This window comes from Pituophis catenifer, unplaced genomic scaffold (genome assembly GCF_029215685.1).
Source record: "Pituophis catenifer annectens isolate HBS135680 unplaced genomic scaffold, rPitCat1.0.hap2 SCAF_2, whole genome shotgun sequence".
In the NCBI taxonomy this organism is placed as follows: Eukaryota; Metazoa; Chordata; class Lepidosauria; order Squamata; family Colubridae; genus Pituophis; species Pituophis catenifer.
The window spans coordinates 184,408,552-184,425,772 of record NW_027256882.1 but is presented as its reverse complement, the minus strand read 5'-3'; the positions used below and the strand labels follow the sequence as shown (position 1 = coordinate 184,425,772).

At 40.5% G+C, this 17,221-nt stretch overlaps 1 protein-coding gene across 3 annotated transcripts in view; it reads left to right on the top strand.

Annotated features, from left to right (window-relative positions):
• Positions 1 to 16,194, top strand: part of QTRT1 (queuine tRNA-ribosyltransferase catalytic subunit 1) — a 64,034-nt gene extending 47,840 nt beyond the window's left edge. For all 3 annotated transcript variants that reach the window (XM_070938316.1, XM_070938318.1, XM_070938317.1), the window contains 7 exons: positions 694 to 772; positions 3,725 to 3,840; positions 4,117 to 4,255; positions 4,354 to 4,429; positions 4,634 to 4,743; positions 5,313 to 5,397; positions 15,727 to 16,194. In XM_070938316.1, coding sequence (XP_070794417.1) covers positions 694 to 772; positions 3,725 to 3,840; positions 4,117 to 4,255; positions 4,354 to 4,429; positions 4,634 to 4,743; positions 5,313 to 5,397; positions 15,727 to 15,879 — 758 coding nt within the window. In that variant the 3' untranslated portion in view covers positions 15,880 to 16,194. The remainder of the gene's footprint in view (positions 1 to 693; positions 773 to 3,724; positions 3,841 to 4,116; positions 4,256 to 4,353; positions 4,430 to 4,633; positions 4,744 to 5,312; positions 5,398 to 15,726) is intronic.
• Positions 16,195 to 17,221: the final 1,027 nt, after the last annotated feature.

The following is a 17,221-nucleotide window of genomic DNA, read 5'->3' as shown; positions in this document are numbered from 1 at the left end:
ATTTCAGGCCTCTTGAAGCCTGCCGCCAGCTGCTCCTGCCACTGAGTGAGAAGTGGTAGCGTGAGAAGTGCCGGCAGCGATGGGGTGGCAGCGAAAAGGATGGGTGTGCTGGGGCTTCAATTCCCCCCCCCCTACGCCTGGGTCCACGCCAGAAGCCTGCTCATGCGGAGAGACAGGGAAGCCCCAGCTCGTCCATTCTTGCAGCCACCACCCCATTGCCCCTGGGGGCGGCCGTTCTCATGTTGCTGCAGGGGGCTTGCCAGGAAACCCAGCACCCAGTGGGGAGGAACCCAGGCAAGGCTGCTGGAGCTTCCCCAGCTGGCATATGGTGGGGCCAAGAGCGCTGTCGCCAGGGAATAGTTCGGTATCTGGTTGTCCTCCGATAAGAGACGCGCCAGCCCCCTTGGAAAAAGTGGGGAGCGCATGTACCGGATGGTGCATGCGCAGTGCAGGGTGCATGCGTGGGGGGAGGGTCATGTGCGCATGCGCAAATGGGGTGCCTATTGCATTATGGGTACTGGCATGTGCAAGCGCAATAGCGCGAGCGTGCTCTGACTTTTGGCATGCACCGCCAAAAAGGTTTGCCATCACTGGTATAGATTATAAACTAAATATTGTTAACATTTATTCAGGCAACTTTATCCTCCATTTCCCAATTGATTGATCTTAGTTTACTTGTTTTTTTCCCCATAGGCTCTGACATTATAATGCAATTAGATGATGTGATCAGCAGCACTCTCAGTGGCCCACGTGTGGAGGATGCCATGTTAAGGTTTGTGCTGTGTCAATCAACTCTTTGATTACATTGCCAGCTCCATTCAGCATCTCCCAATCCTTGGCTTCTGTGTGGCTTGTAGACTTGGCTTTTTGGTGTAAACTTTGTCTATTACCAGGAAGCTTTGAAACTTAGTGTGCTTAGTGCTGACCAATAAAATTATCTTTATGCCATTTAATCATACATGTTCCCTTCATTCTGTTTTTAAGCTTATATGTCTTTCTGAAGTGACTTCAGCAAAAATTCATCAGTTGCAAAATATTGCGAGACAATATTTGGATTACTGTGGAATCAAACACGTTAGGAAAATCATGCAGTGCATGGCTTCAGGAATTCTTTCAAGTCTCTTGATTGGCAGTAGCCATAAGAAGCACCTATATTTTCTTCGGTGATATGAAATCACATGTTGCATCTGTATGTGGGTTTTTGCTGTCTCTTTGAGTTCCTCTTGTACATGCTTGTGTGCATGGGAAAGTACAGGACAGCTCCATACATTCAGTCAGATCACCAGAGGAGCTTACACTGGAGGAGTTAGCAGCTCTTACCAAGGGCCTCTCCCACTGTGGGGGCATTGGGGGATTTTTTTTCTGGAAAATTGGATTTGAATCATTTTCAAATTCAAACTTTGTTTTACTGACACCAAATTTGATACAGGTTTGTTCAAGTTTTGGAGGGCTATCCTGATGACAGTACTAAGCCCCTTTATGTAACTTATTTCCAACATTCTATTGTGTTGGAAAGAATACCATATCTGAAAAAAGAAATAAATAGTAAGTGCAAAATTACCATTCAAAGTTAGGAGAAAGTCATAGTTTTCTCTTTTTCCAACAAGATAGCTTGTTTCCATTCCTATTAGCAAGGTCTCTGAGAACCCCTTCATAAAAGTTACAAAAAATATAAAAACTTCCTAATATAATTCATTTTTAACCCACACAGTCATGTTTTACAACATTTACAGCAACAGCAAAGCGGCAAGTTGGCAGCCGAGTTGCAACCCAGTCACTTTTGACAGCAAAATGGATGGCATATAAATTTAATAAATAATAAAACATATAAATTTCCAAAATTTGTGCAAAAATTGTGCAATGCTCAAAGTTTAAAAATGTGTATGTGCTTTTTTTTCGACCATGCAGAACCCTAGCAATTTCTTTTGGGATTCCAGTTCAGAAAGGCTGAATTGACCTACATGCCATTGTGCTATAGGACAATATGCAAAAGGTTATGCCTACATATTTAGATCCCTTATAATGGGCAGCCCGTGGATCATGTGTGGCATTTTATATACTGTGTTTCCCCGAAAATAAGACTTGCCCAAAAATAAGACCTAGCTTGATTTTAAGCATGCGCCTAATATAAGCCCTACCCCAAAAATAAACCCTAGTGAAACGGGTGGACGAGGTCAGCACAGGAGGCAGTGAGCACGCATGGGCTGACGGTGTCCAGCAGCCCACACACCGTGGGTGAGTTGATTACCTGTCCAAGCAGCAGGCAGAGACGGGGGAAGCACAGGATCTGGATGCGCTGTGCGGGCCGTACAAAACCCAAGAATCAGTGGGCCAGAGCAGCAGCTAGCCGCAGGAGCCTCGTCTTCATGCAGTGGCACCAGCAGCAGATAGAGGCAGAAGCGTGCAAGGCAAGCCAGGCATTCCGGATCTGCCGGGCGGGCCATGGGAAAGGCAAGAGTCAGTGGGCCAGAGCGAGCAGCTGCTGGAGGCTCATCTTCATGTGTCGTTTTGCCTGCAGCCCACGCGGTGCATCAGGATTGCCTGCCTTCCGCCTCTGCCTCCCATCTGCTGCTGGTGCTGCCATGCAAATATGAGCCTCCCACGGCCGGCTGGCCACTCCACCCTACCAACTCTCGGCTTTCCCGCAGCCCACGTAGCGCATCCGGCTCACCTGCAGGTGGGCAATATGGAGTATGTATGGGCAGTTGTATGCCATGCACAGGCACTATGGAGTGCAGCATGTGGGTGGATACTGCAGGTGAATGATACAGAGTATGGTGGGTGCCATGGATCCCACCGGAAGTTGGGAAACAGACCATTTCCAGCCTCTGGAGGGCCTCCGGTGGGGTGGGGAAGACCATTTTCGCCCTCCCCAGGCTCCTAGAAAGGCTCTGGAGCCTGGGGAGAACGAAAAACAGGCTCACCGAGCCATCGCATGCCAAAAGTGGGGGCAGCACGGGAGGGTCACGCACGCATGCATGGGGGGGAGGTGTCTTAGCACCTCTCAAATAAAAGGACTGGAAAAGGCTTCTGGATCAACACTAGAGATCTGTTTCCATTTCAAATTAGATGTTTCTGTATAAGACTGTCCAAAAACCTTGCTTGGCATTAAATCTTTTGAGATTGCTAAAATCTTGGGAAACTTAACAATTTATATGAAATTTTAAGCAATTTTAAATGATTGCTATTATGCAGTGTTCTCTTAGAACTTTCTGAACCCTTGCTGAATAAAGAGTTGAAAGCAAGAAAGAAGGGAGACAAATATGCCAGTACTGCACCATTGTTGCATTCCTGATACCCTCTGTGACAGAATAAGAATATGCCAAAAGTGAATAACTAATAACTATAAAAGATTGATTCACCTGTTTTATCCATATTGGTGCCCCCCTCCCCCCGAGATGTTGGACATCAATTTCCAATTGTCCCTGAACCAGCAGAATAATTGTTTATTGCATGGCAGACATTTAGAGGAATTTGTCCAGCAGAACTTGTAGGTACATACGAAGATAGACTAATATATGCAATTTTATGCTGGGCTGGAGATGGGGTAGGATTGAATATAGAAGTAATTTTGAAGTTGAAGAATATCAGAGAAGCATTTATTTTCAGGAAGCTCTTAGACTTGAATTTGACATTATTCGGAGAAAGTTAAAAGAAAAAAATATCTGGAAATTCTGTAATTAGAATGAAATAACAAATGCAATTAATACAATGTTTGTTGCAGGTCTATTCGCTGGTTGGACAGATGTATTGCAGCACACAGCAAACCTAACCAGCAGAATTTATTTGCTATTATTCAGGGTGGGCTGGATCCTATCTTTCGAAACAAATGTCTGGAAGGTAAGATCACTTTTATTATGAAACTGGTCAATTCCAGCTCTTTTAAACTGCCACTATTTTACAACAGACTACAAGGGAATTGGGATGATCTAAAAGTCTCATCTGTGATTCTGATTGTGATACAGGCTAAAAACACTGAAGCTTTTTAATTATCTCCTGGCCATTTGTTTGCCAAAATGGTTTGTAAAACTTACAACAATATATAGATAATAAGCTTTAGATACTCTAGTGTCCTTCATCTGTCTCTTTTTCTTCCCACCCCCTACCACCTGCTAGAGATGACTAAACGAGATGTGTCAGGTTTTGCTATTGGAGGTCTGAGTGGTGGTGAGGCCAAAGATCACTTCTGGAGGATGGTAGCCCTCAGCACAAAACATCTCCCAAGGAACAAGCCTCGCTACCTTATGGGAGTTGGGTAGGAAGAAACAAACCGTGTTATTAAATGGGATAAGGATAACTACCTTTTGCAGTTGCTCACCTGATGCATGTTTCTTATCTCTGTTCTGCTCAAAGTTATGCTATTGATCTGGTGGTGTGTGTAGCCCTGGGCTGTGACATGTTTGACTGTGTCTATCCCACAAGGACAGCAGTAAGTACATGCATCAACTTGGGAGGAAATGGAGTGGCAAGTTGAATGCAGTTTCACCAGCTGATGCAAAGAAACAAATTGGCAATGAAAGACTGTAAAATGAGGGGAGGGGATTTTGTAGGGATTTGAAATACCCACCCCCTAGGGAACCAGTGTTGTTTTCAGTGGTATCTCTGAAATATGTGGGCCTCTTTTCATTTCCAGCGCTTTGGTTCAGCTTTGGTCCCTTGGGGCTCCCTACAGCTGAAGAACAAGAAATATGCCAAGGATTTCCGGCCCATTGATGAAAATTGTACTTGCCCTACCTGCCAGAGGTTTGTGTGCTTGGGTTGGAGTGGATTTTTAAACAAATAGGAATGGCAAAAAAGAGCTTAATTAAATTAAAGGAAAAGTTAAATTCAGATCCTCATTTAGTCAAAAACCTCAGCATATAATCAGCATATATCAGCTACATGTGCTTACTCAAACCAATTGATCTCAGTCAGTGATGTGAGGATAAAATGTGGTGACATCATTCTGAGTAGGATAAAAATGCAATAAAACATTTATTTTAGAATTGTCTTCAGTTTGATAATTCCAGCTACCTCATCTTAAATTTTCTTTGACTTCTCTATGCTACACAACAATCTTTGCATTCTTCCTCTTTTATTGAGTAAATGGCCACAGAGGTGCATTTGGATTCTCCATCTTGTAAAAGTACCGATATCTGAATTGTCTGATATAACTTCACTCAGCTGATACTAGGTCTAATTTTCAGTATTTTATCTTGTATTGTAAAGAAACAAAAACATTTTCTCCTTATTCTCTAGCTCTTGATGTATCAAAAGTTTTCCGTAAACCTCAGGTTACAAGATGATCTCCTTGTTTATTTGTGTCTTAACAGATATAGCCGAGCTTTCCTGAGTGCTCTCTATCCTATTGATTCAGCTGCCAAGCACCACATTACCATCCATAATATTGCGTACCAGGTCAGTCTGTTCAGAGGCTATAAAACATCTGTTAAATGGGCTATGGGCTATGAAATAGGGATAAGAAACTGTGATGGTTCAGAGGTTAGAATGCTGCCCACTGCCAGGAGTTCAATCCTGACCAGCTCGAAGTTGACTCAGCCTTCCATCCTTTCAAGATCGGTAAAATGAGGACCCAGATTGTTGGGAGCAATATGCTGACTCTGTAAATCACTTAGAGAATGCTATAAAGCACTATGAAGTGCTAAGTTGGCTTTTCTATCTTGTACCATAACTTTTATCAAAGTGAACAGAAAGCTTTTTTCTCTTGCTCACTGTTTAAATTCTATATTCTCTCTTAATTTCCAGGACATCTGCCTATGCGATCATAATAAAAATTTTCTTAACTAAATTTTGGAAGTTCAATTTAGTTACGTTTTCTTACTTTTTTCCTTATCTAATCCTTTGTTTATTCTTTTCTATCCTTTGCCAATTATTGTTTACAATGAAAGGGAATGTAAAGTATATTATGCAAAATTTTATCAGTTTATATAATTTATTATGTATATACTGTAATTAGGCTTACACATTATAGTAAGCTGGGATTTGCTTAACTGTGTTAACCCTAGATGGCTGGATTTTTACAACTCACCAAGCCATAAGCCACAGTGTATAAACAATAATAGCTAGATTCATACATGTATATGGAGATTCTCAGTCATCAAGGTCATGGTTGTCCCAAAAGTGCTTTTTTAAAAGGCAACTGGAGTTTCTGGGTTTGTTTGTTTTTTTTTTAAGATGTTTTGCTTCTTATCCAAGAAGTTTCTTCAGCTCTGACTGGATGGTGGAGAACCTCCAGGTGACCTTAACAACTCACTAAAAGAATGCAAATGACCAGCTGTCTACAACGAGTATAAATACTTCCATTCCCCACCATCTAGTCAGCTGAAGAAGCTTCTTGGATGAGAGGCAAAACATCTTCAAAGAAAAAACCAGAAAGTCCTGTTGCCTCTTGAAAAAGCATCTTTGGGACATTCATACAACATACAAACTCTGATCCAAACAAATCATATCTATAAGCTAGTATGTGCCTGCTGGTAGAATATAAATCCTTGAGATGAGGTGCCTACCTTATAGTCTCACATTGGATTCTGCCATAATTACCAGACTAGAAACTAGGAGACTCTGAGTTCTAGCCCCGCCTTAGGTATGAAAGTCAGCTGGGTGACCTTGGGCCAGTCACCCTCTCTCAGTCCAATCCACCGCACAATTGCTGTTGTGGGGAAAGTAGGAAGATGGAATATTAGTTATATTCACCACCTTGAGTTATATAGGGTAAATATAAAGAAATAAAGCATATGCCTTAATAGTGAAAGTATATGAATTGCTCCATGTCAAATGAAATACAGAGTAATTGCTTCCTGTTTTATTCTATATTATGCATTTGTTGTCATGAAAGGGAACATAGGGAGTAATGGTTTCCATCTCCTCTTATAGAAAATAAGGATGACAGAGCTCCCCGTTTTGCTTCTTAATTTCCCCCTGCTTTCCAGGGCAAGTACAAGATTCAGCCTCCAAGCAGATCCAGTTCTACATAACTGATGGGGGAACATCACATCATCTATCTTAATTATATAAACAAAACTGCTGAGACCAAACTGGCTCTATAATAAGACAGGGTCTTATTTTCCCCAAAAATAAGATCCTCTTATATTTTTTTTGAACCGTGAAATAAGCGCTTGGCCTTATTGCCATGCGCTCAAAAGCCTGATTGGGCTTATTATCAGGAGATGATTTTGGGGGAAACAGAGTAGATATAAGTCAGATGAGTAGGCAGTAAACATACCAGGATGTTTCTTGTTAGAGAAAATGTGCTGTTGGGATGCTTCTTGAGCATTTCTTCTAGATCAGTGATTCTCAGTCTTGCTGGTTGGGGAATTCTGGCAGCTTAAAATTGCCAAGGTAATTATAGAATATGTCTTCTGTTTGCATTCTTCTCCTTCAGAGAAATTGCCCAGTACATGCTGTCTCCAATTTGAGCATAGCACTGGATAACCCAGCATGAGTAGCCAGTAGTAACAGAGAAAGAGATTTCACTAGAAACTATTGAAGATTTGAAGGATAGAGACTTCAGATTAGGCAATAAGGGCTGTCCATATAAAGCAAATGATTCTTGGAAGCCTTTATCCATGCTCTACAGCAGAGTTCCCCAAACTTTCTGGATCAGCGGCTGGAGGGAAAGGGAGGAGCAGGCACAGTGGTGGGATTCTGCCAGTTCTAGGCGGTTTGGCCAAACCGTTTGTTAAATTGCTGGCTCACCCCACCCCTTGCCCCGCCCCTCCGTACCACTATTTATTGCCAATAAATAGTGGTGGGTGGGGCAAGGCAAGGGGCGGGCGAGCCAGCAATTTAACAAATGGTTCGGTGTTTTTTTGTAATTTATTAGCCTCGCAACACACCAAACCACTTGTTAAATTGCTGGCTCGCCCCGCCCACCACTATTTATTGGCCTCGCTCGCAGTGTTGCACAGCTTGCCTGCAGTTATTCTTTGGCTCCTCCCCAGCCTGCTTTCCTAACTTTGCCTGTGGCAGCCTCCCACTCTGTTCCCAAACACCCACCTTGGACTGCCCCCGACTGCTCCAGCAGCAGAATAGGCAAGTACAGCCAAGTGCTGCCCTCGGGGAAGCGGGGCTGGGAAAGGAGTTCGACCTGCGCCCGCATGGCTGCCAGCCGCGGCCTACCCCCATCCAAGCACCTCGCTAGTGGCTGGCGGCCGTGTGGCTAGCAAGGTGCTTGGATGGGGTGGGCAGCATCTTTGAGCCGCTGGCTACCCCATCCAAGCGCCTTGCTAGCCATGGTGTGGTGCTTGGATGGGGATAGGTTGTCACGAGTAAATGCCTTATTCTCAAATGGGGAGAATGTATATTCACAGAGTATCAGGGGTTAATTTATACCTCCTCCTTAATGTATTCATATGTAACCACTCCCATCCATTTACTCCGCCTTGTTGATATAAAAGGGGACGTATGCACCTCCCACTTGCTTCTATCTACGATCATTCAGAGAATATAGAATGCCTACTGTAAATAAATAATATTTTGTTTAAATACTTCGTTCCTGAATCATTTATTGAGTCTGATCCTTAAAATTACGCAACAATCTGGTAGCAGAGGATGGTTGGACTGACTCAATAAAAAAATAGATATGCCTAAGAAAGAAAACTCCAAAAACAAAAGAGAAAGACCCAACACCAGGGCACACAATAAAGAGATGGAAACGGATCAAGAAATGATCGATGAATCTACAACTATAACAACAAAAGAATATGAAGACTGCACTACAGACAATGAAGAGGTAATCGATGAAACTGATGAACAAGAAGAGAACGAGATAGAAAACAGCGATCTCAGATCAGAGATACTGAGACTACTGAAAAGCCAAAAAGATGACAAAAATCTCATCGCGAACCTCCAAGACATCATAAAAGACAGCGGAGCAGCGAGAGAAAAACACATCGTAACAAATGAATCTAAAGAACTAAAAATGGTGAGCGAATTGCCTGTAGATAAGAATATAACGAAAAGGAAGACTAACGGTCCCGCACAAAATTTCGAATGGCAGCCATCTTGGTTTCAACAGACCACTAAGATGAGCGAAGCAGAGCCAATCAGAAAACAGAATTCAAAATGTCTGGCGCGAAAAGCCCTACAGAGTGTGAAAAGTAAAAAAGAAAAAGTCTACTCTTCAGAAGAATCCGATACAGACATCGAAGAAACTTCAATCGAACTACAAATAGAATCAGCAATGAAAACTCTCTTTGCAACATTCGGTCCAAATTTAAAAATTACTAAAGAATCAACGAAAGCTGGCGATCAAAGAATAAAGAAAAGACAGGCAAGCAAGCAAACGTCTCGGAATCTACCCGCTTCTATCCAGACAGCGAAAACACCGGCGCCTGAGCCCAGAGAACCCTGTAAATACTCCCCCACACCGCAGACGCTTCCAGGAGCCAGAGACCTCAACCGGAACAACTTCAGCGACAAGAAGCAAGCGCCAGTCGTCACCTGGACACCCAAGATCGAACCGGAGACCGAATCATCGGAGGAAGAACACTACGAGGGAGCTACAGCAACGAGAACCTCTCCCGACAGCTTCAGAAGCGAAATGAGCAACGCGCATGCGCAAACACACGCAGACAACTACGGAGAACATGAAGAACAGAGAGAACCATTCAGACTCGTTGCAAGCATACCTACACCATTCTGCAACTATCAACATTTACAAGATCATGGACAACCTCCAGTTGTAAGTAATGGAACAAATAATATTGGGAACTTGTCCAATGATTTCCCAAAACTGAGAATAGATGGTATTAATTTACAGGAATGGTGTCAACAACTTCAGGTTGTTTTTCTAAAAGAAAATTTATTATTTTTCATAACTAACCCTCCCAAAAAGCCTTGGACTCTAAAATTGGACTGCCTGCACCACAGAGCATTCTACTTATTAATATCTAGTATATCTCCTGCTATGTATCATAGTATTAAGCATAACCTGACTGTCTCAGAGATTATTCATTGCATGTTTAAATTGTTTCATAGTGAAAGTGTAGCAACCACAACAAGAATGTCTAAAGATTTCTTCTCAGCTAGGATAAAACCTGGGGTTACTGTAAGTGAACATTTAATATCTCTAAACAAAATCAGAGCAGAACTACATTTAAGGGGGGAAATAATATCAGAACAAACAATGAAAAGTGTTATCATTAATTCATTAGACCCATCGTGGGATAACTACATATCACATTTAGACACAATTAATTTGGGATACTTATCCATAGAAAACTTATCAAATAAGCTAATAGCTGAAGATAATCTAAGAAGAAGCCGCTGCAATACACACATAGAACATAGACAAACTAAGAGAGTAGTATTTCAAGAAAAATATCGAGAATCAATTGAATGTTATAATTGTGGATCCAAAGAACATTGTGGAAGAGATTGTCCTAAATTCCTTAGAGAAAGACAAAAACATGACTATAGAAGCAGATATCATAACAGACAATCATCTATTGATAGATATAGATATAGAAACTCACCTAATTTTAGAGAGCGTAGAGGGGGCAAGGATAATTCAAGAGATAGAAAGTCTGGATCATTAAATGGATTAGATAAACATAATATAACTAACATACAAAATTCAAGGGATAATGCTTGGCTCATTGATTCTGGGGCAACTAATCACACAACACATGACAAAAAAATACTATCTTCCTTTATAGAAGATAAATTTGTAATTAAGGTAGCCAATCAAGAAAAAGTCCAAGTTATTGGAAGAGGAAATGTAAATTTACCCGGTCTAGGGAAAATAGAGGGGGTATTATTAATACCAGAAATACCACATAACATACTTAGTGTAATAAAACTAAGCAGAGATTCTGACATAAATATAGTATTCTCAAAAGGAAAAGCAACCCTAGAGAAAAACAAAACAAAATTGGGTAGTGTGGTTATCAAAGGGGGTCTACCATATTTAATCACAGAAGAAAAATGGCTACACAATATTGATTCAAACATGGAAGATGACACTAACATAGAGAATGAAGACAACAGCAATAGTGATAATGAGGAACATGAAACAAACCATAACCACAAAAACACATCTATTGATGACACACTCAATAACAAAAAACCTACGATTGGAAAACCAATTCACGATGAATGTGCACATATATTACATAGAAAGTTAGGACATGCTAGTTTTCCTGTAGTACAAAAAATGATTGAACATGCTGAAGGTGTTAAAATAAAAAATTGTAAAAATTATTTAGAATGTTCAGTATGTAAATCCTCAAAACTCAGAACTAATCCCAGGCCAAAAAGGGCTACAAGATCAACTAATCACATTTTTGATCTGGTACATATGGATCTAGTTGGTCCATTAACCCCATCAATCACATATAGAAAACGATATTTTCTAACTATTGTAGACGACTATAGCCGTTATGGGTTTGTCTATACTTTGAAACACAAAGATGAAACATTTCAAAAATTTAAAGAGTTTTACAAACGTGTAGAAACACAACATAATATTAAAATAAAACAAATCATGACAGACAGGGGATCTGAATTCATGTCAAAAGAATTCTCCCAATGGCTAAAGGACAAAGGAATGCTACACTTCACATCTAGCCCTTTCTCTGCATTCCAAAATGGAGTGGTAGAACGAAAGAACTCGACACTACAAACCATGATTAGATGTACATTAGAAGATGCTGGCTTAGGAAAACAATTCTGGTCAGAAGCCCTACTATATTCCAATTATACTCAAAACAGAACTTGGTCCAGCATCGTAACCAAAACACCATATGAACTAATGTACAATAAAAAACCTAAGATAACACACATGCACATATTTGGAGTCACAACGGATGTACACATACCAAAACAATTGAGACGTAAAGGAGAGAATGTATCCAGAAGACTTAGATTCATGGGATACGAAACAGGCACAAAAGGGTACAGATTTATTGATAATAACAACAAATTCATAATATCTAGAACAGCTGTATTTCATGAACAGGCCAATTGGTCTAAGATACATCTTAATGAGATATTCCCAACTACAAAGACAGACACTGAATATCAAGACAAAATAGAAAGAGAAGAACACAATCACAACACACATGAAAACAAAAATAAAACATGGACAAATAGTCACCCCAGAATAAAAACAGATTCATTAACCAAAAAGGAGGCAAGATACCTACACGATAACGATAGCAAACCAGAAAAGACAATCAGATGTAACAGAAATCAAGTGCCAATATAAATATATATATATATATATATATATATATATATATATATATATATATATATATATATATATAAATATAAGGATTACATAATGTACATGAGTAATGAAACGTCAACACCCAACACATACGAGGAAATATTAAAGCTCCCCATTGAAGAAAGAAAAAAATGGGAATTAGCCATGGCCAAAGAAATGGACAGTTTGCGAGAATTAAATGTATTCACACCTACTCCTGCACCTAAGGACAAAACTATTATAGGCACCAGGTGGATATTCAAAATTAAAAATCTGGAGGAAGGTAACACATTATATAAAGCTAGATTAGTTGCACAAAGTTATGCTCAAAAGTATCCTGAGGATTACACAGACACATACTCTCCCACAGTAAGGACTGAGAGTGTTAAGACTGCTTTAGTTATAGCATCTGCACTTAATCTTGATGTCTTCCAGTATGATATACAGACTGCATATTTACACGCAAAACTTGATAAAGAGATATATGTAAGAGCACCTCATAGTCAATACACAAACAAAAATGAAACTTGGTTATTGAATAAAAGTTTGTACGGACTAAAGCAATCCGGCAAACGTTGGTATGAATGTTTGGTCAACGTACTCAAAACTATGAATTTCAATGCTACAACTGCAGACAATTGTTTCTTTGTTAAAAAAGAAGGTGACTCATTAGAATTTGTGTTAATTTATGTGGATGACATTTTATATATTGGCAAACATAAAGAGAAAAGAGATACATTTGTAACAAAACTAAATGAACATTTTTCTTTAAAATCATTGGGAAAAGTAAACAAATATCTTGGAGTTCAAATCAGTAAGACCAAAAAAGGATTTAAATTATCTCAAAAAGATAAAATTATAGAACTCCTGAATAAATGTAATTTGAATGATGCCAAACCTTGCGATACTCCAATGCAGGCCGATTTTTTAAGAAACATGGATGAATCATCCCCTGAATTTAGAGATAATACACTTTACAGATCAGTTATTGGTTCCCTTTTGTATATATCTAATTGGACTAGACCTGATATTGCCTTACCCCTCAACCTGTTATCCAGATATGTTAGTAAACCCTTAATGTAACCCTTAATGTTTAATGGGAAGCCATTAAACGAGTATTAAGGTATTTAAAGCACAGCTTAGACTTCTGCCTACTACTGGAACCCAATAATGTTAAAGAGCCCATTCTTACTTGTTACGCTGATGCAGATTGGGCAGGTGACACTAAATGCAGAAAAAGCACCTCAGGTTATATATTTTTTCTAAACAATTGTCCAGTCTACTGGTATACTGGAAAACAAGATTTAGTAGCCACATCAACAACTGAAGCAGAATATGTTTGTTTGTCTAAAGCCTCCAATAATCTTGTATGGTTTAATGATTTATTATCAGATGTTTGGAAAAATCCTTCATTACCATTTATCATACATGAAGATAACAAAGCTGCTATAGAGATATCTAGATCTGATGCTATTGGTCAAAGATCCAGACATATAGATATCAAATTCAAACACGTAAGACAATTATCTCAAGATGGATTCATTAAAGCCATTCATTGCGAAACCTCAGAACAAATAGCTGACATATTGACTAAACCTTTGCAATCTAAACAACACAAATATTTAACTTCTAAACTACAAGTTTTATATTGTTCTGAATCTGAATGTAATTATTGTTGTATATCGAATCGGCATTTAGAGGGGGATTTGTCACGAGTAAATGCCTTATTCTCAAATGGGGAGAATGTATATTCACAGAATATCAGGGGTTAATTTATACCTCCTCCTTAATGTATTCATATGTAACCACTCCCATCCATTTACTTCGCCTCGTTGATATAAAAGGGGATGTATGCACCTCCCACTTGCTTCTATCTACGATCATTCAGAGAATATAGAATGCCTACTGTAAATAAATAGTATTTTGTTTAAATACTTCGTTCCTGAATCATTTATTGAGTCTGATCCTTAAAATTACGCAACATAGATTGCGGTCAGCGGCCGCGTGGCTAGCGAGGCGCTTGGATCGGGTGGCCAGCGAGGCGCTTGGATAGGGTAACTAGCAGCTGGCGGCGCTGGCTACCCCATCCAAGTATCTTGGCCTGCCACTGACCCAGAAGGACTGTCCTGAGGCTGCCTCCCGCTCGCATGGTGCCAGCCTACCCTACCCCATCCAGTCGCTGAGGGAGACGCACGATTTTTCTCTGCCCCGGAACACTGGCTGCCTAGGCTGCAGCCGATGCTCTGCACTGTAATGGGCTCCAGGAGACACCGTCTGCCCCATTGCAAAGCTCAGTAAGAGCAACCAGGCAGGCGCACGCGCAGTGGGGTGCAAGCTTAAGGTGCCGCCTCCAGGCCAAGGGGCGACCCGATGGTGCGGTAGGTACGCTGCCGCCACCGCCACCACCCGAACAGGAGAGGAGAAAGAGAGATGGAGAGAAAAAGAGATGAAGGAGAGAAAGAGGGGAGAGAAAGATGAAGGAGAGAAAGGGGGGAGAAAGAGATGGAGAGAAAGAGAGATGAAAGAGAAAGGGGAGAGAGAGATGAAGGAGAGAAAGGGGAGGAGAAAGAGAGATGGAGAGAAAGGGGGGAGAAGGAGAGATGGAGAGAAAGAGGTGAAGGAGAGAAAGGGGGGGAGAAAGAGAGATGGAGAGAAAAAGGGGGGGAGAAAGAGAGATGGAGAGAAAGAGAGATGAAGGAAAGAAAGAGAGGGGGGAGAAAGAAAGAGATGAGAGAGATGAAAGAGACACACAGAGATACCTGTTTAAAAGAAAATACTGGGAGCCACAAAACCTGGGTGGGAGTAAGTGATATGGAATTGGCAATGCCCACCCAGGTTTAAGGTTGTGTTTAAGTGTTTACATGTGTTTAAGGTTGAGTGTTTAAAGTTGCAGACCCCTGACCTACCCCATCCGATCGCTTCACCCTGCAGCCAGCCCTGTAGGCCTGCGCCCGTCTCCCACCTGGGCAGCAGCGGCCTACCTACCCCGGTTGTATCACCTTGCCCTGAACGCCTGCTTCGGACTGGCTCCGACCGCTCCAGCAGGTCATTTTTATTTAATTATTTTAATTAAGAATGCTGCAATGGGCATAAATGATGACCGGTCAAAAGTGTGAGGACCTGTCAGAAATTATTTTTTTCAGCCCTCTGGGTAGTCCCTATGTACATATGGACTACTCCGAGGGCTGAAAAAGTTATTTTTCACTGGTCCTCACACTTTTGACCAGTCCTTGTACTTACGACTGTCCTCACATTTTATGTTTTGCGCCCTATCTTGTCACTGTGGTGAAGAGAAGTAGTTGTGAAATGACTGACACGGTTGTTAAGAATGCTGGCCAGCCACTCATGCGGCCTGGTGGCCAATAGGCCATGGACCACAGGTTGGGGATCTCTAGTCTCTAAGTTACTTTTTGGTACAGTCTCTAATTTACCTATTGGATTGGTTTATCATTGTTTATTCTTCCCACTCTCAATCTATTTCTTTCTGTATAATACCTATCCTTTTTTTTCTCCAGATGAACCTGATGCATTCGATCCGCAAGAGTATAACTGAGCAAACGTTTCCACAGTTTGTTCAGAATTTCATGAAGACTATGTATGGGAACTCCAGCAGCTATCCCCAATGGGCTATGGAGGCCCTGGCCTCAGTTGGAATTAACCTGGAATAAGAGACATCAAGAAACACTCTGGATCCTAAACTTTCCTTGGGTTTGATTGCCCTTTCATGGCTTACTCAGACTTGCTTTCCAGAACAATTACTTTGGGTAGTAATAAAACTTGAAAACTTCTTTCCAAGGAGTGGTGGAGAAAAGTTGAGTTCCTTCTCTGGTAATCTATCACAATGGTCTTGTAACAGTAGTCAGAGTTTAAATTAAAGATGTCTAGAAGTTCTTTGGTGTATCTCTTTTCTAGTTCTAGCTGAACTACAAAAGTAGTAGTAGTTCTTGTAGTTGTAAACTTCTCATTAAATTTTCTAAAATTAATTTATCCTGGCTAAATGGTTTGTTTGAATGTGTAAAAGAACCTCAGTCATACTGTTTAAAATTTATAAGCTTAACTTTGCATCATTGACCTTGGGCTGTTGTAAAAGCTTTATTTAATAACAAAGGGAAATATACAAATAGAAGGAAGATAAAAATAAAGAAGAGAGATGAGTACATACTGTATGTAGCAGCATGCCCTGCCCTGATTTTTCTTTTTAGGGTTTTTCCAGTACAATCACTAGTTACATCTATTCTCCTTGTCCCTGATCAACATTCCAGTTTTCTTCTTCCATGGGAGGAGAAAAATATGAGGCTGGCATTGGTGAACAGCACTGAGACACATAGGTATCATTGTTACAGAAAAAGCAAGGAATTTACATGGAAAAATTGAAGCGTGAAGAGGATTATTGCTGACATCAGACACCAAAAGCAGAATTCTCTGCTAGCATTGCCTCCTGCTTCCTTCTTTTCTCCTCAGAAATGCTGAGTGTATGGTATGCATATTCCTTCACTGAAATTGTTTTCAAGCTGGCTATCAGGTCATGAGCATGATTTGCACATAAGAGCTAGTGTCTTGTCTAAATGTCTTTGGTGCTTTACAGAAAATGGAACCAGAGCTCTGCATCTATACAAAATGAATTTTCAAGGGAAACTGGAATACATTTCTCACATGGATCCAAACGAACAGCCTGATACCACATCAGCTGATTACTACAACTCTGTCTGCTGCTCCAAGAAATTGATTTGTAGCCCATGACATTATGCAGACAGGAGAAAGAACATTTGACTCTTGATTTTATCAAAAAATCTTGCATTTGCAATCCAGAAAGTGAATTAATATCACCAAAATGGTAGAGCATTGCAAAAGAGCAATGTTTGTATTATGTTCCATTTGCCATCTTGCCACAACTAGAAATGGCTTTTTACTGCAATAAATCAACATAAAAAATTATTGAATTTTTTATACTATATTTTTATACTAATTACAAAAAAAACAACACACTAATACAAACTAAAAAGTAAAAAA